The 27,162-nt window shown below is 34.2% G+C and overlaps 1 protein-coding gene across 17 annotated transcripts in view; it reads right to left on the bottom strand.

The window, feature by feature from the left end:
* Positions 1–27,162, bottom strand: part of HMBOX1 (homeobox containing 1) — a 134,944-nt gene that overhangs the window by 61,614 nt on the left and 46,168 nt on the right. For all 17 annotated transcript variants that reach the window (XM_072952729.1, XM_072952728.1, XM_006203187.4 and 14 more), the window contains exons 3-4: positions 24,804–25,280; positions 16,918–17,003 (exon numbers count right to left, since the gene is read on the bottom strand). In XM_072952729.1, coding sequence (XP_072808830.1) covers positions 16,918–17,003; positions 24,804–25,280 — 563 coding nt within the window. The remainder of the gene's footprint in view (positions 1–16,917; positions 17,004–24,803; positions 25,281–27,162) is intronic.

Consider the following 27,162-nt stretch of genomic DNA (forward strand, 5'->3'; position numbering starts at 1 on the left):
AAATGGTAGACGTAAATCCTAACTGATCACACATTAAATTTAACTCCAATAAGAAGACAGAAATTGGCAGAATCAATTAAAAAAATAAGATCACACTGTATGCTCTTTACAAGAGATACATTTTAGATTTAAAGACATGACTAGATTGAAAGTGAAGGAATGCAAAAAGATGCACCATGTAAAGAATAACCAAATGAAAATAGGAGTGGTTATACTAATGTTAGACAAAATAGACTTAAAGACAAAATTTGTTATGAGACAAAATAATGATATTTTATAATGATAAAAGGGTTAATTCATGATGAAGACATAATTAAAGATATATATGCACCAACCAACAGGGCCCCAAATATATGAGGCAAAAACTGAAAGAACTCAATAAAGAAATAGACAATTCAACAATAATTGGAGACTTCAATATCCCATTTTCAATAATAGAACAACTAGACAGAAGACCAACAAGAAATAGAAGACTTTAACAATATAAACCCACTAGACCTTACACCCATCTATATTACATTCCACTAAACAACATCAGAATACACATTCTTCTCAAGTGTTTGTGAAATATTCTCCAGGACAGATAATAAATTAGGTCATAAAACAAGTCTCAATAATATTTAAATCAAATAAAGTATGTTCTCCAAACACAATGGAATGAAATTAGAAATCAGTAATAGAAAAACAAATGGAAAACTCACAAATATGTGGAAATTAAACAACACAGTCCTAAACAATGAGTCAAAGAAAAAACTCACATGGGAAATTAGAAAATACTCTGAGATGACTAAACATACACACACACACACAACATACCAAAATCTATGAGATGAAGCTAAGGAAGTACTTAGAAGGAAATTTGTTATTATAAATGACTATATTAAAAAACAAAAAAAATTACTAAAGTCAATACTCTAAACTTCCACCTTAAAAAATTAGAAAAACAGCAAACTAAACCCAAGGCCAACAGAAGGAAGGAAATAATGTAGAGGAGAAATAAATGAAATGGAAAATAGAAACACGGTAGTAGAGAAAACCAACGAAATAAGAAACCAGTTCTTTGAACAGCTTAACAAAACTATGAGACACTTTTAGGTAGACTAACAAGGCAAAATGAAGAGAAGACTCAAATTAGTAAAATCAGGAAAGAGAGAAAGGACTTTACTACTGACATTACAGAAGTAAAAAGGATTATAAAGGAATTCTGAGAACAACTGTATGTCAACAAATTATATAACCTAGATGAAATGGATACATTCCTAGAACAACCTATTCAGGAAGAAATAGAAAATCTGAATAGATGTATAGCAAGTGAAGATACTAAATTAGTAGTCAAAAATTCTCCCACAAAGAAAGGTTAGATGGTTTCACCGGTAAATTCTACCAAATGTTTCAAAAATAATTCACACACACACACACACACACACGCACGTCAACACCAATCCTTCATAAACTTCCAAAATACAGAAAAGGAGGAAACACTTCTCAACTTATTCTATGAGGTCAGTATTACTACCCTGATACCAAAACCAGATGAAGACATTGCAAGAAAAGAAAATTACAGATTCAATGTCCCTTATGAATATAGATTTATAAATCCTCAACAAAATACTAGCAAACTGAATCCAACAGCATATAAAAAGGATTATACATGACTTAGCGGGATTTACCTCAGGAAAGCAAGGTTCATTCAACACACAAAATTCAATCAATGTAATACACCATATTAATAAATGAAAAAAAACCATGAAATTATTTCAATAGACACAGAAAAAGCATTTAACAAAATCCAACACCCTTTCATCATATAGAACACGCAACAAACTAGGAATAGAAGTAAACTTCTTACCTCGATAGAGCACATTCATGAAAAACCCACAGCTGCTATCATACTTAGTGGTTAAAGACAGAGAGCTTCACCACTAAGATCAAGAACAACACAAGGATGTTCACTCTTAATACTTCAATTCAACAGAGTAGGGGAGGTGTCAGCCAGGACAATAAGGCAAGATAAAGATACATAAAAGGCATCCAGATTAAAAAGGAGAAAGTAAAACTACCTGTTTGTAGATAGAAATTCTGAAGGAACACACAGGAGTGCTTGCACACAAAAAACTGTAAGAACTAATGAACATGTACATCAGGGTTGTAGGATACAAGATCAACACATAAATTAAATTTTATTTCTATCCACTAGCAATGAACAATCCAAAAAATGAAACTTATAAAGCAATTCCACTTACAACAGCTTCAAAAACAATAAAATATTAAGGAATAAATCTAACAAAAGTAGTGTAAGACTTGTAAAATGAAAACTATAGAACATTGGTGGAAAAAACTGAAGAATACCTGAACAGAAAGACATCTCATTTTCATGGATTGAAAGACTTAATACTGTTAAAATGATAATATTCCCCAAATTGGCTTACATATTCAACATAATTCCTACTAAAATTCCAGCCGGCTCTTCTACAGAAATCCTAAAACTCCTATGGAAATGTAAGCGACTCAGAATAGCCAAAACAATCTTTAAAAAGAACAACAAAGTTGAAGAATTCATACTTTTCACCTTGAAAACTTACAATCGAACCACAGTAATCGAGACTGTGTGGTACTGGCCTAAGGATAAACATATAGGTCAATAGAACAGAACTGAGAGTCCAGTAATCAAACTATACATTTATGGCCAACTGATTTTTGATAAAGTTGACAAGAAAATTCAATGAGAAAAAAAACAGTCTTTTCAAAAAATGGTGCTGGAACAGCAAGATATCCACATGCAAATAAAAATGATGCTGGAACTCCACACATCATACATAAAAATTAACTGAAAATGAATCAGACCTAAATGTGAGAGCTAAACTTATAAAAACCCTTAGAGAAAACAGACATTAATCTGTGTGACTCTGAATTAGGCAATGGTTTCTTAGCTATGACACCAAAAGCAACAACAAAACATTTTGACTTCATCAAAATTAAAGTCTTAGTACTTCAAAAGGCAGTAAAACAAGAATGTAAAATTATTTTCAAACTCTATATCTGACAAGGAACTTGTATACATAAAGAACTCTTACAATTCAATATAAAAAGACAAAAACTCAATTAAAAAATGGGCAAAGGATTTGACTAGATATTTGCCAAAGAATATGTAGAAATGGCCAAAAAGTACATGAAAAAAATTTAAATAATGAAATATTTAACATGAAAAAGTATTTAGTTAGGGTCTCTGTGTGGGATAATGGCAAAAATGGTTTAAAGTAGTTACAGAATTGCTAAATGTTAATAGCTGGTTGAAAATTAAAGTATTCAGAAGATGAATGCAATTTTTAAAAAACAGTGACAATTAAAAACAGTGATAATGTATGCATATATCAAAACATCATATTGTACACCTTAAATATATACAATTTTATTTGTCAAAAAATTTTTAAATAAAATAAAATAAAAATAAAAGAAGAAACAGAAAAAGACATTTGCCTACAAAAATGGGCAACAGATTTAAACAGGCAATTCACAGAAAGGACATATAAATGAATGGTCAGTAAGCATCAAGAGTGTTTAACCTGAATGGCAATCAGGGAAACAAGTAAAGACAGTCTCTTTAGCAAATGGGTTGGGATAACTGGACAGCTACATGTAAATCAAAGAAGTTAAAACACTCCCTCACATCATACACAAAAATAAACACAAAATGGCTTAAATATAAGACAAGACACTATAAACCTCTTAGAAGAAAACATAGGCAAAACAGTGTATGCCATAAATCTCAGCAGTGTTCTCCTAGGGCCGTCTACCCAGGCAAGAGAAATAAAAGCAAAAATAAACAAATGGGACCTAATTAAACTTATAAGCTTCTGCACAGCAAAGGAAACCATAAGCAAAACAAAAAGACAACCAACAGAATGGGAGAAAATATTTGCAAAAGATGAGACTAACAAGGGCTTAATTTCCAGAATATATAAGCAGCGCATACAACTTAATAATAAAAAAACAAATAACCCAATCCAAAAATGGGCAGAAGACCTAAACAAGCAATTCTCCAATGAAGACATACAAATGGCCAAGAGGCACATGAAAAAATATTCAATATTGCTAATTATCAGAGAAATGCAAATCAAAACTACAATGAGGTATCACCTCACACCAGTCAGAATGGCCATCATTAAAAAGTACACAAACAAAAAATGCTGGAGAGGCTGTGGAGAAAAGGGAACCCTCCTACACTGTTGGTGGGAAGGTAGTTTAGTGCAGCCATTGTGGAAAACAGTATGGAGGTTCCTCAAAATACTAAAAATAGAATTACTATATGATCCAGCAATCCCACTCCTGGGCATACATCCAGAAGGAACCTTAATTCAAAAAGACACATGCAGCCCAATGTTCACAGGAGCACTATTTACAATAGCCAAGACATGGAAACAAACTAAGTGTCCATTGACAGATGACTGGATAAAGAAGTCGTGGTATATTTATACCATGGAATACTACTCAGCCATAAAAATAATAAAATAATGTCATTTGCAGCAACCTGGATGGGCCTGGAGATTGTCATTCTAAGTGAAGTAAGCCAGAAAGAGAAAGAAAAATACCATATATCACTTATATGTGGAATTAAAAAAAAAAAGACAAATGAACTTATTTACAAAACAGAAATAGACCCACAGACATAGACAACAAACTTACGGTTACCAGGGGGGAATGGGGGTCAGAAAGGATAAATTGGGAGTTCAAGATCTGCAGATACCAATACGTAAAAAAACAGATAAACAGAAAGTTCATACTGTATAGCACAAGGAACTATATTCATTATCTTGTAGTAACTTACAGTGAAAAAGAAAATGAAAATGAATATATATATGTGTTCATGTATGACTGAAGCACTATGCTGTACACCAGAAATTGGCACAACTTTATAAACTGACTATACTTCAATACAAATATATATATACAAAACAAACCCTACAACGATGAAAACTGCTGAGAGATAAGGTCTTAAAAGCCTTCATCACAAGAAAAAAAATTTTTTTGTAACTGTATAGTGATGGATGTTAACTAGACTTATTGTGGTGATCATTTTACAATATATAAAAATTCAAATCATTATGTAGTACACCTGAAACTAACATGTTATATGTCAATTATACCTCAGTAAGAAATATAAAATAAAATAAAATAAAACTGCAAAGAAATACCATTTTACTTCTATCAGGTTGGCAAAACATGGAAAAGTCTAACAATGTATCAATTATTGGGAAAGATGGAGAACAATGAGTACAGATGTTTACAACTGGTTGAGAGAATGATCAAAGCAGGATAAGGATGTTCGTCAATGTTTATACCACATTTCATCAAATCAACAACACTGACTGCAAGATGCATCATTGCTTTATGTACCAATAAAAAAAAACCTGCTGGGGGGCCGGGATGTGGGGAACAGGTGGTAATACCCTACCCTTTATGTCCTGAGGTGGGATACTTTCCAGGTTAAAAAAGCCTGGTGTGGAATAGCATATTTAGCATACCACCTATCTGACAAAAAAGGAGAAAAGGGACTACAGATACACCTTTTTGTTTATAAATGCATGAAATATCCCTGCAGAAAAGGAAGGGAACTATGGCTGAGAGATAGAAACAGGAGAGATTTAGCACTGTATATATCCTCATGTATATACAGTGTACAGTATATGTATTTATTGTGAAATGATTACCACAATAAGTTTGGTTAAGATCATCACTATTCATAATCACAAATTCTGTTTGTATGTGTGATGAGAACTTTTAAGATCTGCTCTTTTAGCATCTTTCAAATAAATAATACAGTATTGTTAACTATAGTCACCACGCTGTACGTTGTATTCCCAGGACTTATTTATAATTGAAAGTTTGTCCTTTGTGACCACCTTCACCCATTTCACCCACCCTCCATACCCTACCCTTGACAACCACCAATCTATTTTTTCTGATCTTTTTTTTAAGACTCGACATACAAATGATATCTTACAGTATTTATCTCTCCCTGTCTGACTTATTTCACTTAGCACAATGCCCTCAAGGTCCATCCATGTTGTCACAAATACTTTCTTTCTTCATTCATACATTGATGTAGAGTTGGGTTGTTTCCATGTGCTGGTTATTGCAAATTTGCTGCAATGAACACAGGTGCTGTATCTTTTTAAAAGTTCATCATAAGGTGGTCCAAGGCTAGAGACATTAGTTAACATGTTTAGCTTCTCAGCTTCAGAAAAGTCAGTTTGGAAAGAGATGAAGGGGAAATGATTGCTGTCTGCACATTAAGCAGTATAATGGTTAATAATCATAATAATAAACAACTTCTATGGCATTTACTATGTGCCAGAAACTTCACATAACCTAACTCATTTAATCTACTCAAGAACCCTCTTGGGTAGGTATTATTATTCTCATTTTCCAAAAGAAGAAACTCAGGCTTAAGACATTCAATAACCTGCCTGAAGTTGCATAACTAGTAAAGTGATAGAAATATTTTAAATCCTCAAAGTCATGCTCTTGACCACTGCACATACTGCCTTTACATACTGAAACACTGTCAAGAGCACGGGCTTTGCGTCAAGACAAACAGTAATCAGCTGTGTGACTATGGGCAAATGAGTCCATCTCTTTTATCCTCAGCTTTCTTGTCTATAACTGAAGAAGTTAACACCTGACTCTCAAATATATAAAACAGTTAGCACAGCATCTAGCACTTGGTAAGTGTTAAAATAAATTATAGCTAAAAATAAAAATTCTCCAAAAGGAGAGGTTTAGCGAACAAGGTGCACAGTAGTAAAAAAGGCAGAGCAATTTGGCCGTCTACAACTCAGAGAGCGATATGCTGTCCCAGTAGGTATTCAGCATAATGATAGAGCTGAGCTAAAGACTGAAAACAGCATGGGCAACAATGGTTTAAGAGATATAGTTCTTTCTAAATATTTCTATATGTGATAATAATTATTTTAACACATAGCACTCAAACGGACACTCTTTACGTCCTAGAAAAAGCAAGGCAAATTGGTAATGAATCTCTTTCCAAAAATATTTAGCAGAGGAAAGGTTTGGGCACAACAGACAACCTTTATGTTTAAAACAGTCAAAGGAGAAAAAAGAAACACTTCTATGAAAATAGCATGCTCTAGTTCTTAAAATGTCTAGAAATATTAAATAGAAATCACAGTAATAATGAATTATGAATAATACCACAACAATGCTGGGGTAATTTCACATTGGACATGTTCATTAAAATCAGGATGTCCAAAAACCAGTATGTTGTCCACGGATCTGCTTAGGAATAGATTTAGAGATAGGTCAGTCAATATTTGTATAACAACTACAAAAAGCAAAACCTCATAGCTTAAGAGAGAGAAAACTATGTTCTTTACTAAGGCATACTAGGGCACAGGGGAACGGTTACTGCTGCATCTAAAGCAAATTCAGTTTGGTCTGTGGTTTGTAATCCTGCTATCTCAGGCAACTGGCAAGGAGGAAATATTTCTGCCAAGGGTAAAATCATGTAGAAAAATGCTGGCATCTTTGAGGTATTAATGACCCCCAAATCTCTACTACTCTCATTTATTCTTCTGATATCAGTATAGGGTATAAGCCTTGTAGGATTAGATTTAGACAGTAAGTCGTGACCAAGTTCAAGATATTAACTGTAATTAAAAAATACTCTCAAAATAAACATATTTTAGAAAGAAATAATAGCAAATCTATACCAATTCTTTTAGAAATATAAGAGAACACATCCTAATTCATCTTATGAGGTCACATCATCATAATAACAAAACTAGACAAGGACGTTACAATAGAAAAAACAAAACAAACCCAGAACAATATCCCTTATGAAAAGGATATCATCAAATCAAATCACACTATATATAAAAGAATAATACATCATAATTCAGTAGAGTTTTTCTCAGAATGCAAGGTTTAACATTTGAAAATCAATCAATGTAATTCACCATATTAAGAAGACTTAAAAAAGAAAAACTGTGTGGTCATCTCAGTAGATACAGAAAAAGCATTTGACAAAGTACTACATTCATTCACGATAAAAATTCTCAGGAACTAGAAATAGACGGGAACTTCCCTTAAAGGGGCATCTTGATATGGGGCATCTAAGAAAAACCTATAGCTAGATAGCACTTAATGGTGAAAGGTTGAATTCTTTCTCTAGTCTAGGACTAGGAAAAAGACAAAGATGTCTGCTCTTATCACTGTAACATCTAATTAGTGGTTACAGTCACTGCAATAAGGCAAGAAAAAGAAAAGACATATGCACTGAAAAGGTAGAACAGAACTGTCTCCATTTACAGATAACGTGTTTGTCCACGTGGAAAACCCTAAGAATTTACAAAAAAAAAGAAAAGCTAAAAAAATTTCACGATATAAATGAATTTTTAGCAAGGTTACAGAACACAAGGTCAATATACCAAAATCAATTATTCTATGACACAAGAAATAAACTGGAAATTAAAATAGTACCAACATAACAGTACCAAAAATATAAAACATTTAGAGATAAATTTAAGAACATATGTAGTCTGAAAACTACTAACATAGCTGAGGGAAAATGAAGATGACTTAAACAAATGGAGAGATATACCACATTCATAGATGGTAATACTCAATATGATTAAGAGTCCTGATGTGAGCTTTATCTATATATTCAACATAATCCCAGTTATAACCTCACTACAAATATGCTTTTTGTAGAAATCAAGAAGTTGATTTTAAAATGATATGAAAATGCAAAAGACCTAGACTAGCAACAGTAATTGTAAAAAAGAAAAACAAAGTTGAAAGAAATGACACTTTCTGATTCAAGACTTACAATAATTTATAGTTTTGTACTGGTACAGGGATAGACATAAAGACCAATGGACCACAATAGAGAACCCACAAATAGACTCACACATACCTATTCAATTGATTTTTGATAGAAGTGCTAATGTAATTTAATAGAGAGAGACTAGTCTCTTGACCACAGCTAACTATTTCAAAAAATGGTACTCCAACAATTAGACATCCATGTGGGAAAAAAAAAATACATCTGACCTTTACCTCACACAAAAACTAACTTGAAATGGTCCACAGACCTTAAATTTATGACCTGAATCTATAAAACATCTAGAAGAAAATTCAGGAAAATCTTTGAGTCTTCATTTAGACAAATTTTCTTAGGACACAAAAAGCATGAACCACAAAGGAGAAAAAAAAAGATAAATTTAACTTCATCAAAATTAAAAACATTTGCTCTGTGAAAAACAATATTAAGAGAGTGAAAATGCAAGCCTCAGGCCAGGATATCTATATATCCACATATTTAAGGACTTGTATCCCCAATATACAGAGAGCTCTTACAATCAATAATAAAGCAAACAACCTGATTAAGAAACAATGGGTAAAAGATGTGACAGACATTTCATCTAATAAGATACATGAATAGCAAATGAGCATCTGAAAAGATAATTAGTCATCAGGAAAATGCAAAATAAAATTAGGGTGAGATGCTATTACGTATGCACTAGGCTGGCTAAACTTAAAGAGAAGCACGAATACCAAGCGTCAAAAAGAACGCAAAGCAACTGGAAATCTCACACACTGTTGTTGGTGGGATTGCAAAATGGTACAGTCACTTTGGAAAAGCTTGGCAGTTTCTTAAAAAGTTAAACATATGCTTACCAATAACCCTACAATCCTACTCCTAGCTGTGAAAATGAAATCATATTACACGAAAGCTTGTAGACAAATATTCATAGCAGCTTAATTCATAACAGCCAAAACCAGGAAATGTCCATCAACTGATTAATGAATAAACAAATTTTGCTATATCTTTTCAATGGACTAGTATTCAGCATTTTAAATGACTGATACATGTAACAACACTAATGAATCTCAAAAGTATCATGCTAAGTGAGAGAAGTCAGACACAAAAAGGTATGTATTGTATGATTCCAGTCACATAACATTACAGATCAGTGGCAGCAAGGGACTTGCCGTGGGGAGGGGTATCTGAGTGTAAAAAGGCATGCAACAACTTGCTGAAATACTCAAAGTGTTCTGTATCTTGATGTTGGTAATGATCAAACCACTGTGTAAACTTGCTGGAACTCAGAGAACTCTACTCTTAATTTTACCTCAATAAAGGTGATTAAAAACAAAGAAAAAAACAAACTTCCCCTGGATACCTCAAGTTCATTTTGTGAGGATCCAATGATACATAGCTGACCCTTGAACAACGTGGGGGTCAGGGGTGTTGACCCCTTTGCCCAGTCTAAAATCTTGAGTATCACTTTACAGTCAACACTCCAAATCTGCAGTTCTGCATCTATGGATTCACCAACTGTAGACTGTGTAATACTGTAGTAAATATTTACTGAAAAAAAAAATCGCATATAAGTGGACCCACACAATACAAACCAATTGTCTAAGGATCAAGTGCAGTTACATTAGCTGAAGTTGATACACTCTGATGTTAAAAGCTTTCTTAAAGGCCTTAAGAATTTGAATGATTGTTTGAAAATTTTATAGGCCTCTCAGATATCAAGGCCTTCAAGCTTGGTTACTTCAAGCTTCAGTTCCTCCCCTAAGTAAATGTAGCAACTGATGTCAAATTCTTTAAGATCTATCCCTGAATAAACTTCAAGTGTTAATAAGATAATTCCTTAATGCACAAAAGATCATGTCTATAGTTTACAAAAATGGTATTTATTCCCCTCCCTTTAGAGCCTCCTTCTGCAGGATGTTATTTATAATATTGTCTGATGACTCACATGGACTACAGATGAACTTCAGGTTATGCTAGTTTATCAGACACCAGGTATCTTTTGACTCTTACTAGGGGCACTTCCTTCTGTCATTTATCCCTGTAGGTTTTTGGGTTCATTTTTTTTTTAACTATAAAGAAAATTAACTTACTTTAGGTAAGAAATATTTTCAAAAAAGTGCTGAAGGACTATTATACCTTAAGTACAGACTTTTCTCCATGATCTTAGGAAACAAGAATTGAGGAGAAACAAAAGTGAAAATTACCCAAGGGAGAAAAAAACACATTTGTGCCTAACCTTTTAAAGTCACTTTTGTCAGAGATTGTGGAAGAATAAAATTTTTAAAAATACAGTTTCTAGGGAGGGAAGGTCCAGCTCAGTGGTAGCATGTGTGCTCAGCATGCATGAGGTCCTGGGTTCAATCCCCAGTACATCCACCAAAAATAATAAAAATACAGTTTCTATTTTAAATACAGGTGGTTGAGAAATCTTGTTTTATACTTGAAAACCAACCTTCATAAGTTTAACACTAAAAATGTATGGTCCTATACACTGCATTTGGTACAAAGAAAGCCCTGGTAGGACAATGAATTCTAAGAACTGTAGGAAACTGATTTTCTAATAACAAAAAGTGTCCTCTGAAATTATTTTCACTCCAATTTTTCACTTAGCCATAACCAAAGTGAGAAAATATGGGTATTCAGCCTGGATTTTTTCATGTGGAAAAGAAAGTTAACTAGGTGTTGTGTTTACAAGAAAACAGTTTATCAACAAACTGCAGAACATAAAAGAAAGTGAGATTAAAAGTAAGAATCCTTTGAGCCACAGGACATTTGTTTTTATCCTTCAGAGACTGCAATTGGGAAAAATCCTAAAATACACTGTGCAATAACATTTATATTTGAGAACTTTTCTCCTAACAGAAAGTAAAGTTCTAAACCTTTTCAATCTGAAGAAGTTGCATCTCATAAGCAGAAATCTGCCCATTTTGTAGACAGGTAACAGCCTTCAAGTTGGAGATCTACATAAAACTAGTAAAATTCATTAGGTAGGAACTGATAAAATCTTGTTAAATGAGCATCATATTAGGCTGTATTATAACAGGACAATACTGTGATTTATGCCCTACCAACATAGCTTTTCTGATACAGATATAAATTCTACTTGCTTATAGCAGCTTTATTCATAACTGCCAAATTTGGAAGCAACCAAGATGTCCTTTAGCAGGTGATAAATAAACTGTGGATAAAGTGTGGTATATCCAGACAATGGAGTATTATGTAGTGCTAAAAAGAAATGAACTATCAAGCTATGAAAAGACATTAAGGAATCTTAAATACACATTATTAAGTGAAAAAAGCCAACATGAAAAGGCTACATACTGAAGGATAGCATTCTGGAAAAGGCAACACTGTGGAGACAGTAAAAAGATCAGAAGCTGCCAAGGGTTAGGGGAGAGAGAGGGAAGGATGAAAGGTGGAGCACCAATGATTTTCAGGCAGTGAAACTACACTATCACCTTATGATACTATAATGGTAGAGACTTATTATACATTTTTCAAAACCAAACAAAATGTACAAAATCATTTGCCTAAAATAAACTATGGGGTTTGGGTGATAATGATGTGTCAATGTGGGTTCATACTGTAACAAATGTACCACCCTGGTGAAGATGCTGTAGTAGGGGTGGCCATGTGTGTGTGGAGGGCAGGAGGCATGTGCGAACTCTCTACACTTTCTGCTCATTTTTACTGTGAACCTAAAACTGCTCTAAAAAGTCAAGTCTATTTTTTTAAAAAGTATACTGACATTTTACTTGGTTTTCAGTGTCTGGGCTTAAGTTCTCTGATTAGGGAGAGGATCAATATACACACAACTTTGTAACGAAATTAGCATAATTAAACTGAATACATAGTGCTTTTTATTCTTCATTTTAAAGATAAATAAGACAAGAGAAGTGATCTGAATACATTTGGAACGCTCCTAAAACTGGTTCAGAGCTTCTCCTTACACAAATTCTTACATTTTGGGAATGAGAGTCACTCGATAGGGTTAAGATACATACTTGTTAAATGTACTTAGCAGTTTAAAAACAGAATGGAATTTTACAGTTAGAAAAGATACTTGGAAAACATTTGGTCAAACCCCTCATCTTACAAATAAAGAAGCCGAGGCTCAGAGAAGCTATGTGATTTGCCCTCGATCACAAGGCCATTTGACAGAAGGACTAGAATTTTGGCATTCAGAAGTTTAACGGCTGTTTTTCCATCATACTACTATCATTCAAGAAAACAAAACTATGATAAATGTCTTAAAAGTCAGAGACAATTTTTTTCTTCTTTCATTTATTTTTTTAAGAACAGATGAATCTAATTAGTATATTTGGCTGATAAGCATACAGTCAAGTGCTGCCCATTTACTCATTTATTCTGCCTGCTTGATTTTTCCCAGAGGTCATTTAAAAAAAAAAATCTTGTTTTAAGAATTCTAACAACCCAAGAAAATGTTTTACCCTGAAAGTGAATATAAAACACACGCTATTACTGAAGCAAAGGCTGTGTATGCTCCCTACTCCAAACTTGTTAGTAAGAATTTAGAATCTTGCTCGACCTCTGACAGAGGTAAAAATCCACCCTTGATGGGAGCAGCTGCAACTCTGTGAAAGAAGCTACAAATAACATGCTGGGAAATTCAGCAGGCACTGTTATTATATCCTGTTTATACTGTCATTTTTCCTATCAGTAGGATATTATTTATACAGACCCCACCCATGAACTTCTTGTTTATCTTATTATAGAAATCCTCTAAATCTATAAAAAGAAGCCTCTGTATTTTGTTTCTGGAACAAGCACATGTGTTATAATTTTGCACCTCACTACACTTTTTTATTTAGCATTTCCTTTTGTTATGCACCACTCGTTCTCATTTTTATCTCAAGGTTGATTTACTTCATTATTTCACATATTAGAGTTAAACTTAACTGGCTTTAAGAGACTCTAATACACGACAGATTCCAGAACACCACATCCTAAACTTTATTCAAGGGTAGAATTCATCAGGTAGATATTCTTCTAAGATGCATCTGACTAATTTGTTTAAAGACAGAAAAATGTGCCTGTATACTAATCAGGTATTCCCATGAGTGAGCCCTGGATGCACAGAAGGTTTTCCTACTTGGGCTACTCTATCCATGATGGGCCAGTTACAAGGACCAGGCTTTATACTGGTTCTCACTCACTCACTATTCTTTAGCTGGGTCTCTTTTCAAAAATGAAAAGCACTGTCACTGAGTTTAGCCTGATGGCTAGATATGCTGGGTAAAAATGCAGCACAGCAACACATGAGAAATACATGAATTCAGTAAGCTGACCAAAGGGACAATGAACCAATCTGATTATAAATCATCCTCACTCCCCTGCCTTATGTAAATAACTGAATTAAAATAAAAGAAAAATGTAAGTTCCTTAAGGGCAGAAATTCATGCAGCATTTGTTGAGTAAATACGTATTTCTGGAAGGGGAACATCACTGGACAAAGTCATACTGGATCAATTTTCACATGTACAGCTTGTGTTGGCTTCACAATACTCCCTTTCTAAGTAAACATGAGATCTTCAGAGAGCATGTGCAATGCTAGACTCTGAGAATGCGTAAGAAAGACCTCTGCTTTTAAAGAACAATACTCCAAAATGCAGAACTGGCACGAGGTTTAGTATCTCAGGGTAGTGAACTAAGTGTACTTAATTTCAGAAAAAAAGAGAGGTCTACATGGGCTAAAGTGATCAAAGAAGTCAGAATCAGGCTAATAACTGAGGCAACGCTGATAAACAAGAATCAGTAAGACCAAGGTGAGGTGAAGGCTAGGCTGTGAGCGTCCAGGTGAGCAGAATACAGGAAATAGTGAGTAGTTGAATCCAGTTAGGGAATGTACTGAATAGGAGACGGAAGTAAATAAAAGGCTGGTAGATGAGAAAGAGTTTCATTTTCCAGACAACAGAGAACCATCAAAGATATCTGATCAAGGGAAAATGGACCCAAGCGTGTAGACCATGAGTGAAGAGGAGGAAGAGTAAGCTGAGTGAGGCAGAGCTGCAGGGAAGAAGTTTTCAGCAGCGCCAAATCCTATGATTACAGCAGCAAAAGGAAGGTTCATGTGATGTAACAGATAAAACATTTGTAAAATTTCAACTCTTGCTTTTAAAAACAGGACACGGCGTCAAGATATCTATCACTGACTAGGGTAATGTTAGACAATGTCAATCCATTGAAGTTTTTATCAGGAAAGCTTACCAGTCTCCTAGAATAGCACGTCTCAAACCCAAATTACCTGGGTATGTTTAAAAATGTGAATTCTGATTCAGTAGGTTTAGGGTGATACTCTGTATCTTTACATTTTTAACAAGCTCCCAATACTGTTGTTATATGGACTGCATTTTAAGTAGCAAGATGCTAAAAAAAATCTTCTAATTTCCCTTTCCAGAAAGGCAGTATTTGATGTATGGTACAGCTAATGCTTTAGATATATCTAAGAAATTCCTTTTAAAGGCATTACAATTTCCATCAACGTCGGGTGGGTTTCAAAAGCTACAATTTTAAAAGTCCAAGATGATTCAAGATTCAGGGTATTAAAGATATTCAGAAATATTCCCACTTAGGCAATATTAACTTTATAATACTGTTTATAACACTACAATTTTGTCTTTTTTTTTAGGCTGGCAAACTAGAAGATATAATTCCTTCTAATCTTGGGGGTTGAAGTAAAAGTCCTGAAAGACAATGAATGCTCCGTTTTTCCACTGTGCACACCAGTGGGTTTTCATAAAACCCACTTAACTTGTCCTTACAGTGCCCTCAGCATCATAACTTAATCCTTGAAGATAAAGGTAACAATTTATTTTAAATAAGCTACTGAAAAACACCTGAAGATTACAAAAATTAAATTTCTTTTAAGATTCCTATACGAAAGGATATGCCTTTAATTAGAGGTTTGGTTTTTTTTAACCATGAACAGAACTGTCATTTATAAAAATACATTACTAGTGTAATGTTACACACACATTAAGACTGGCTGACCTTAGATCCTTGGTATGAAAGTTAAGACCTCCGAAATCTCAAGTTTCATTTTTAAGCAAATAAACAGTCAATAACAACTTTTTAGGTAAATTAGCTTCAATATGTATCAATGTCTAGAGAACAAGAAATATTATCTTAAAATCGGAAGGTACTGTTTTAGATCAGATCCAACCATTCATTGTAGACGTAAGAAACTGAGGTGCAAAGGCTAAAAAGCCCAAACTGACTGAATAGCTGCTAGCGGTATGTTAAAAAAAAGGGAGAGGAATAAGTTAATTTTCATATCTATCAATGTAAAACATACAACAACGTATCAACTACAACATACAGTTAAAAGTTTCTGGTTCCTGTAATGACTAAGGCATAGTTGATTTTATTAAGGCATTACAAATCACTGATATCCAAGAAAGGAAGACTACAGACCAACAAAGAAAAGACATGCTACCCCCAAATTTAAGAACATCATAAAAATGCAATCTAAATAGAGAATGACACATATACACCACATACTTAGGATGGGGCTGCAATGGGGTGGGTAATGGGATGGGATATAAAGACCAAAGAGAAGACGATGGTAATTTTTATCTTCTCATTAATGGTTTGAGGAAAGCTTTCACATAGAGAAAAGTGGTTTAAAAAAAAAAAAAACTTCCTTTACTCTCATGAATCATTTTTTAATTGGTTAAAAAAAAAATCAGGGGTTAGATTTGGAGGACTGTGAAGCTTTTAAAAATATGAAATGTAGATAGCAGCTGGATGTGCATGTGTCATGAGCTCTGTCACAATTACAAGAAAACCAGAGAATCCTTTTTTAGCCATAAAATAGGAAATTTTGTGCTTATTACAAATGCTATAAAATTTACTAGCACAAGTGGAAAAAAAAATCACTGGAGAAGTTCCAAGATATCGGAGACAATGGGTTTTAAATCACAGGCATACATTATTATGCCTAAGTTGACAGATCTGCACTGCAATGCAGAAATGCAAGCAATATTCCAACATCTGCACCAGAAGGCAGAGACTAGACAAGATTCCAGAATAAAGGGCTCTTCAGCTCTTACCTGTTACCTGTGCAACAACTGCTTGGGAAATCCTCCGATTGGCAAGAAAGGCTTTGATTTCCTCTTTTATCACACTGCTGTCCCTCCTAACAAAAACAGAAGACAAGACCAACAATGTATGTTGAAGGTAGAAATCCTCATCTTTGCTAAGAAAGGTGAAGCAGAGAGGTGGGGAGAACACAGAAAGAAAGGACACAAAAATAAAGGTAAACAGACCGAGCTTGTGTGAAAATATGAAATTAAAACAAACCAAGAAACACCAAATATTCAAGTCCTAAAACATCACACCAGACAGACGCTTTAGTGAATGCCACAGTAGATATAAGTCTCATACCAGAGGATGGTTAATCGCATGCTGTGTATAATTCACATTAGGAACAAGGCTGCCATATGGTATATACAAAGTTTCATTACTGGGTAATGAATTTATCTTACACAGACAGAAATCCTAGAAAAATAAAAAGCAACAACAACAACAAAAATCAGTTGTGAGTAGACTATGGGTTCGCATGTTAACTATGCAACTGCGTAAATAACGTTCCGTTCATTTGAAAACCTTTGTTAAAGGAATAGAAATCATCATTCTCACAACTGCTAAAACATTAGCCATCCTAAAAAAGGCTTTTGCCTTTTACTTTGCCTTCTTTTTCCTGTATAAACAAAAAAATTTAAGCAAATTTAAACAAAATGTAAAATTTTAATATAAAAGATATATTAATTTTCTAATACATGTAATATACAGGATACTTAACTCTTAAAACTACACTGTATTATGTGTCCTTGGGATAGACCTAATTTTTCCTTCATTAAGACATCTTATAAGTTTTTACTTATTTAAAAATTCCACAAATTCTCAAAAGACTAGACATTCATTAGAATGACAGTGAAGGCCAGGACTGCTGTATAGACACCAGAACAAACAGAATACTTCAGTAAAAATTAAACTTAAAGCCTTAAAACTGACCAATTTCTCTTTGAACATTCAAAATGATTACTTAAATGGAATTTTGTTCAAGCTGAAAAGTCACAGCATAAGCGGTAACTTATGATCTAATACAGGGAGGTCAGCAAACTACGGCCCCACGGACTAAATCTGGCCTCCCATCGGCTTTTATACAACCTATGAGCCTTCACAGGTGAACATTCACAATTAATCTGATGACAGGGAACATTAACTTTGAACAAAAATTAAGCAGAATATTATCCCCTCCCCCTCAATTCCATTTTTCTCAGCAGTAGGCCTGTATTTAAAAACTTGTATTCAATTATTCATTATTATTCTATATTGAATTTTGCCAATAAAAATCTGTGGCCATTTGCTTTCTCTCTTATATTATATCAATCTATTATATCCTCAATTTTGCCTCTTGGCCACAAAGTCTAAAATGTTTTCCACCTAACCCTTTACAGAAAATGTCCGTGAACCCCTGATCTGAGACAAAGGGATTGTGAAATCTTTACAAACCGTTTTATGAATAATCCACAAACTCCTTATAGGAGCTCAAATCTCTCTACAGATTTGGAGCAATGAAAGAATTCTATCCCCAAAGAATCAGCTGTGACTTCACTCAGAGCAGATATTTCAGTCCTTTGCTGAGAAGGAAATACACACTATGTTGGTGAAATCTATGCTCCCTTTCAGGAACTCTGGAAGAGAGCAGAGACGCGGTAGTGGGACAGTTTCCAGCCTGGAGCTCTACACTACACTCCTGAACTACTGATTGGAAATCCTAATCAAAAAGATTCCCAAAGGAAGAAAAGAGTCAGCTTCCTAATCCAATATTTAAATTTTCTCACACTGGTCTACATTCTGATCTAGATACTAATTAGATTCCTTCCAAAATGCTTACTTGTATATGAAATACTTCTTTGAAAAATATGCATTCTCACACACAATTTTAGAATTGTGTATCTGAAAGAAAAAGGCACAAATAAATACATTTCAAAGTCAAACAAAAAAACTGTCTACATTACCAAATGGCTCTCAAATGACCATCAAAAATCAGTAGAGCAAGAGATAACTTCAGCAAAACCTATTTCAATTGGCTTATGTAAATAAAACAAGTCATTTGGTTTCTGATACAGCTACAAAATTAACCTGAAAGAATTTAAATAAAGCATTGCATTTCGATGTACAGAAAGCTATTCTAGGAAAATGAAAACTGAGTTTAAAAGAGTATCTGTTAGGGTTATATAAAAATGTACTTTTGTGGGAAAATGATTAAATGGTATTTTCTTGACTACTGATTTAAACTGGAATTTAAATCAATTTATTTAAAATCAATTTCACCTAGAGTAGAGACTAAGTCATGAAGAGGAGCTAACACTCAATTATTCCAATAGGGCATAACCAGTCTATGAATTATTCACAGCCCTGCAGTATGATACTATCAAGGACCACGGCAAGGTGAAGGAACCCCAAAAAGTCTGCAAGATAGCAGCAATTCACTTACCCTCTCTCACAGACTAAACCTTCAGATACCTGGCAAGTTTCTAAGTATCCACAGTGAGTTTAAAAAATAAAAACAATACCTCTTTACTCAATTGCTTTCCCAGAGAGAAGCTTTTTCAAATTGAAAAAAAAAATAATAAGACTTAAAAGATAATAGTGTGCTTGGGCAAGTCATTTAATAAAGCTAGTTTCATCATCCAGTAAAATGAGAACATTAAGACACCCTCCCCCATCACAAAGCTTTTCCTTCTCCAAGCACTGATGTTAAATATAAATGAAATTTAATATTAAACGTGTGTGTGTATATAATATATACAATTTAAAGTTTTTTCAACTTTTTGAAATTGTACAAGCACTACCTAAACAATGACTATTACTTTATAAAACCCCAGAAAGAATCCCAGGAAAAGAAGAAACAAATGACCTGCTGTAACTAGATAAGACTGAAGTAAATATCTGCATTGTGTATTTTAAGGCACAACGAAAAGATTTCTACAAAGTCAGTTTAGACACGAGTGATGTGTCATTTAGTTGGTTTCACTAGGTATTTTCAAAATAGTAACAGCATTCAACTTTCATTGTGTCCAATTCTTTTATGTATTTCAAACACTTCCATTCTTAAGTGGCCTGCCTCACCTACTGTCCACTTGTATCCCATGAAATTGCCAATTTATTGGTGTGAAAACTCCTTTGTTTACTCCAAATCTAACTCTCTCATCTCCTTGTCTTACTTCCTCTCTTCACCTAAAATATGACATCCTTTTTTCTTTCACTGCACTTTATTTTTATTTTTTGGGAGGGAAGTAATTAGGTATATTTATTTATTTTTTAACAGAGGTTCTGGGAATTGAACCTAGGACCTCATTTATGCTAAACACACACCCCACCATGGACTTATACCCTCCCCGCAACATCCTCTTTAAAATGAATAAATCCACTTTTCCTCCCTTCTCTTACAAAAAATCTCACTCATGATTTCTACTCCTCTAGTTTTATGGAGTTAGACTGAAGCGTAGGCTAACCTTTCTTTGATTCTGTAGTTTACTTCCAAGATAAGCTACCACTCTCTTTGCATTTAACCACTTAAAGTCCATGTCATCTCTTCCTCCTACCTTTTCCAAAACACAGCCATCTGGAATGATCTATCAGAGTGACTTGTAACACAAGGATAAAATTCTTCCTTTCCACCCTCCATTGCCAATATTTCTTTAACTTGTTAAACTTCCCACTGCTGCCTACAGAGCTTTCTTAATATTTGGATGAATTAATCAGTATTGCTTCTTTGTGGAATCACCCTTTTTAAAGACATCTTAAAACAATAATAATGCCATCTATTCAGAGAAGTTCTTCCTGATTCTCAGAGCTGAAAAAGACCTTTTCTTCCAATAGCTAACTTTATTTCAATTACACAACTCACATGCTAATACATTACATACTGTTCTGTATTACATTGTTTCTGATCTGGTCTTCTCTCTCCTACTAGTCTGCAAAGTCCTCTAGCAATAGAAACTGTGTCTTATTCATCACAGGGTTTGCATATAATAGAGCTTAATTTGTGCCATGAATGAACAAATCTGTATCTGAAGATAAAAGGTTGTAAAAGGGAAAACCTGATTTAGAAAATTTATAAAACAGCTCTAAATTCTGAATCTCAAGTATGTTTAAGCTTCTCAAATCAGAATGGAAACAAGTTATTTATGCTAGCTCAAAATGGTGCGCTTCCTTTTCTCAAACAAAGGCTATTAAAGACTGAATGTTTAAAGTGGTATGCTTTAAGACCTTCCCTATTCTCTTAGCTGATATAAACGACACATTCTTTACGAACCCTTAAAGGTAGCCATCTACCTCAAAGACTTCCAGAGGTGGAGCATCCCTACCAAGACAGACTACTTCACATGTGGAAGAATGTAATTACACACAAATTCTTTCACATATGAATAAAAACCTGCTCCCTTTAATTTCTACCCATGGAGATAAACAGAGCATTATTTAGAATTTTAAAAAATAATGTTAAAACAAAAGCTACTCTGTATGTGTAAACAACATAGTCACTGAGTATTATCTCCTATAGAAAATAAATACCTACCTACACAAGTAAATAAGCTATTATTAGACATACAGATAACCAACTTGGAAGAAAGTCTGAGTCTTATATAAAATACTAACTAAACACTCATGAAATTCAGTACATGGGTAGCTAAGAACAACATCTTTTATATGGCATTGCTCATCAATTCTGATAAGCCTCATTTCAATTATTTTATTTGTACACAATGGGACAGATACATTTAATAGATATACACTATTGTATTAGCAGATGTACAGAGATACCTATGTATAAACATATATACTAATACATGCATTTAAAAATAATATGTAAAATGGGTCTTCATTCTAGCTTTTGGCTGTAAAGTCCTTCGTAAAATTTTATATGCAACAATTTGCTAAGCATTCACATTCTAGTTTCACTTTCATTTTTTAATCCTGATCAATTCAAAAGTGGGAAAATTAGCAGTTACTTTCTTTCTGATTCTTAAGAAGCTGATCAAGTGTACAGTTACAACTTAATCAAGTCCTACAAAAAACAAAAACCAAACCTCCTTTGTGCATCTTGAAATTATGAGGAGTTAAGTTTGTGGACCTAATGGGTTATGAGATTTGAAAAATACCTTATGGTTGAGTGCTCTGGAAGTTGGGGAATGTGAGCATGCAAGAGATGATGACATTTGATATGGGTAGAAAAGGAGGCAGAAAGGCATTTAGGTATCTATCTCCCCACCTGGTGATCACCAAATCCAACCCACTATATCACCAAAGTGTTGAGTGGGGAAAGCGCAGTGTAGCCCTACGTGGGCACAGGATACTCAGAAAGAACCATTGCTCAAAACTTTCTCTAACATTCTACCAAATAGAAATTCATTTGGCTAGTGAAGTGATTAATTTGAAATAGCAAATATCATGTGGTGGGGAGAGTGGAGGACAAGTCCATTAAGGCTTTCACATTTTGTCTTGAGTTACATTAACCACCATTTGTTAAATTTTTCTGAAATCTCCAGACATGAAAAAATTTACAGAGGCAACAGATACCAGCAATAGAAATACTAGTAATAAACACATGGGTTAGAATTCTGCACTGTCACTTAATATTTAAATTTTCTTGGGTCAATTATTTAATTTTTGAGAATCGCAATTTCTCTGCTCTACCCCACACACAGCACGGCTGTAACGGTTAAAAGTGAGAACAGTCACGCAATAAACTTCTCTCTCAAACCTAAGGATTGTTATCATTTGCAAACTTGAGAAAAAGAGAGCTAAATACAGAGGGGGAGTGCCAGTGTGGGTGAGGGCACAATGGCAGAGGACCACAAGAGAGCCAGAGATTCAGTGAGACCCCTGAGTGATTAGAGGACACCACAGGAGCAGTTCTAAGAAAGAAGCCATGAAGTATCCTACCCATGCAAGAAGGGGGAGTATGTAAATTAAACACTGATCATAATTATGAACAAATACGTCTTTAATGATAGAACGTGAATATGTGTAATTGTTGAATTTAACTACAAATCCTAGTCCTTGCGAAATAGATTTTCTATTTATTTTGAGGACATAGTTAAATTATAACATTACGACAACCTAAGAGCTAATAGTCAAGGTTTTCAATCCTTACCGTCAAGTTTTAGACTCTGAACAATCTTTCAGAGGCTTTTGTTAAAAAGAAAGTTTTCCCAAACTTAGTCTAAAATACATTTGGGGATTAAGTGTTATTTTAAAAGCATATTAAAACTGATTCACGACAGCAACAATAACAAAAAACAGGACAGTATCCTTACAAAGTTTATCACTGATATCCTCTCTTCCCAGGATAATTAAAAGTTAATCTCCCTATATTTTAATTACTAAAGATGGTTCTCTCTCTTAATCTTAACAGTGATATATATATTATATTCAAAAGGAACATCTAAACTTCGGCCAGTTGTTTTAGCAAGTGAAAATGAATTAAAGGCCAAGTTGATCTCTTCTGTTTTTAAGTTTTAAAAGCTTAAATAATAGGGTCCTCTGGCCGCTCTATTAAACTATTCATTACAGGAATTACAGTGGAATCTAGATACAACAGTCCATTTAGCCTAGAATTCCCTATTCAGCAGTTTCACCCTAAAAGTAAATTTAGAACAGTTTGTTTAAAAGACATTTTACCCTTGTGATACTATAGGATGGCTCTTTTATATATGGCAATACGAAGTCACCATTGTATTATCTTCAAGTTCTAAAATTTTATGGAAGAACTACAACTTATAATTATAGGTTTTAATTTTATTTCTGACAAATTCCTGCTACAGCTTCTTTCATATCTACTGTAACTAATCCATCCACAGGCTCTCCTCCACACTACAGTAGTGATCATCTACCGAAAACAATGCTTTTATTGTCTCTTTCCTACAGACTTGTAAAAACTCCTTTAATTTCCACCAAGTTAAACATAAATTATTGATATGCAACTCAAATCTTCCCAAAACCTGTACTGCCTCCTTATATACTATTCTTATCACCATAGTATAGCCAACCTGCAATCTTTATAAGACCAAATATGCCTTGCCTTTTCTATCTTTTACTATTCCCTCAACTTTGAATAAAGTTCTCGTATTTCAAAACAGAAGCTATCCTTTAAAGTTTAGCTCAAATTCATCTATTCACTTGACATACTAAGCCCTTAACATGTGCCAAGGACAGTTCTAGATCCTGCAGACAGAACAATTTGGAAACACACAGGTTCTGCCTTCAAAGTGTCCAGGTTCAGTGGGAAGACTTTCCTAACTGCCTCCGTTCAAAGTGGACTTCTTTTCTCACTGTTTCAAAGTCTAAGTATATACACTTATCTTGTAATAGATAACATTAAATTTGTGTGTGAATGAATATATATATATGTATATATATATATATATATGGCATCTATTGCTAAAATTACAACTTTAGCTTCTTAGGGGTGGAAAACCACGTCTATTTTTCTTAACACTGCATTTTATATTATATTTTGTTGATTGGCATGTTGAAGGGAAAAATTAAGAGTATACATATTCTATATCATGATAACATCACCCTCTCAAAAAAAAGTGCTTACAATGGATTGAAGGATTAGAATGTGTTAGCAATTGAGAAAATTCAGGTGTTAGCAATTAGAGCCATAAACAGAAGGCCAACCTTTACTTTGATAACAGAGAGAATGGAAAAGAGTTATCAAAGCAGAAAAGAGAAAGAGCTTAAGCAGAAAAAAGAAAATCTGAATTAGAACTATAAAATTAAAATTTTTTTCTCTTATCATGAAAGGGGAAGAGGGGAAATCACAGTTCTTACAGGTAAATAGCTGAAGTACAGATTTATTACTCAAAGCCAGTTTAAGAACAGAGACATTTGGAGGACTCTGAATAAGAAACGAACTAACCTCATTAATTCCTCCACTTTATCATCTACATCTAGGTCCTCTTCTGAGGCTTCGAAGCTGTATGACCTCTGACCCATGCTGTTTGCATGGTAGCGAGTGGGTGACATCTTCCCATTGGATGTGGGTAATCGCTCATTACTCTCCCTCCCATTCTGGTTGGTAGTACAAGGCTGTGGGGAGGTGTCATAGCTGTTGCTGGGTGATGGGGACATTCCCGAATGCTGAGTCTGTGTGGAAGCTGTAGCTGTGGAGGAAGATGCCGGAACGTTGCTGGTACTATTCCCATATGAACCTCCTCCGTAGCTGGACCTTCTTCCAAACTTGTCACTATGCTCTTGATCCAGACGGTCCAAAGTTTCGAGGGCGTGGAGAATTTCGTGCTTGGTCATTCCGGTTCGCCGAAGGCGCTGAAGCAGATCTATCTGCTCTATGGTAAATCTGGGCTCATCTGTATAGTGAGACATGGTTTCCAGCAAACTGGGAAGAAAAAAAAAAAAGGTCCCTTATTTACAACACCTGCCGAAGAGTGTATCATGATGTATGGAGAACGCACAGCACAAGATGCAGTATTTCTTTTTTGTTTTTAATCTTTTTTCGGGGGGTAATTAGGTTTTTATTTATTTATTTTTAATGGAGGTGCTAGGGATTGAACCCAGGACCTTGTGCATGCTAAGCACATGCTCTACCACTGAGCTGTACCCTCCCCTAGAAGATGGAATATTTCTGTATCAACGTCTTTACTGCAAATGATTAAGGCTTTGTTATATTACAGTAACAATAATAATTATCAATACTCTGTGCTGAAATGTTTCTATCACAGCAAATGGATTGGTATAAGACATTGAATTTATTAGCAGATGGACATTAGGTATAACATAAAACCCAATCTCATATGGCATACAATTTACATTTTCCCCAATTTGGTAAATATCTGAACCAAAATTTCAGTTATGGCAATACTACTAAAACAACAGTTTAGGTACAAACAGTATTAAGACTAGGCTATGTGAACTCACAGGTGTTTCCTGAATCTCCAATTTTTTATCATTCTACACTGGAGTATTAATGGGAAGTTGCAGAAAAAAATAGTTCGTGTTATTCTGTTTTCTCAACCAAACTAATGTAGGAACTCTAACTTTATTTAGTGTAGACAAACAACTTGGCAAGCTCAGCCCAAGTAAATACTAATAACCAGTAAAAATATTTAAATGGAAAAGTAAGAGAGGCACATAAAAAACTTATTAAGCACCATTTCACCTACCACTTAGCAATTTCATGAGTATTTCATCTCTGTAATGCATTCTCCCTTAAGTTATCCCAAGGAATGGATCTTTCGTGGTTGTGGCCAAACTGAACTATTCATTTTTCTTAGGAAATTGCTTCTACATTATGCTTCCTTTAACTAACACAAGATGCTGTAGCACACCAGAAAATATCTGAGAGTCAATAACAATATTTAAGGAAGTTGTCAAATATCATAAAAATCCTGTCTGAATTCCTTTCTTATGAAACCTGACTTTCTTAAGGTTTCTTTAAAGTGGATTTCTTCTATTTTTATTTTTATAGTTTTAGTGCTAAATAGGTTACAGGGCAATCAGTAGGCTCTCAGTTAAGTGTTTGCTGATGGAAATAAATGTTAAAGAATTTTGTCATCCTTTACATGTAAACATCTACACTGGGCCAGTTCCCCTAAGCTGTTGGAGATTTCTTTCTTTATTTCTATATATAAAAATTTATTGAACATTCACTGCTACGCAAGAATTGGGCAAGAGTTTCATGTAATGTAATCTTAGTTCTTCACAACACACCTCTCTGTTAATTTTTTAAAATTTTATATTGATTGATTGTTGAGGAAACTAAGGCACATGATGGTTGTGTATCATGCAAAAAAGTCTGGTTAAGATATGGAAAAAAAATTTAAACCTAGGTCTTACTAACCCAAAAGCATTTTCTTGCTTTATCACATATCTATCCATTCCCTCGGCATCCATCCCTCTATTCATATCATTTTTGGATGCATTTCAAACTGAGTTACAGATACCTGTACACTTTCCTCTAAATATTTCCACATGTATATCATTAACTAGAGCTCAGTATTCATTCAGGTATTTTTTCTGAGGTAAAATGTACATAAAATAAAATATGCAAATCTTATGTTTACCATTCTATGACATGAGTTTTGAGAAAGTACATATACCCATGAAATTCAAGTCCCTATGAAGACAGAATCTGACCATCCCCCAGGAAGTCTCCTCATGCCCCTTCCTGGTCGGTCAATCCCTGTCCTTTGCCCTCAGAGGCAACCACTGCTCAGATTTTTTCCTACCACAGATTAGTTTGGCCTGTTCTAGAATTTCAT

Source organism: Vicugna pacos, chromosome 31 (assembly GCF_048564905.1).
Source record: "Vicugna pacos chromosome 31, VicPac4, whole genome shotgun sequence".
Lineage (NCBI taxonomy): Eukaryota > Metazoa > Chordata > Mammalia > Artiodactyla > Camelidae > Vicugna > Vicugna pacos.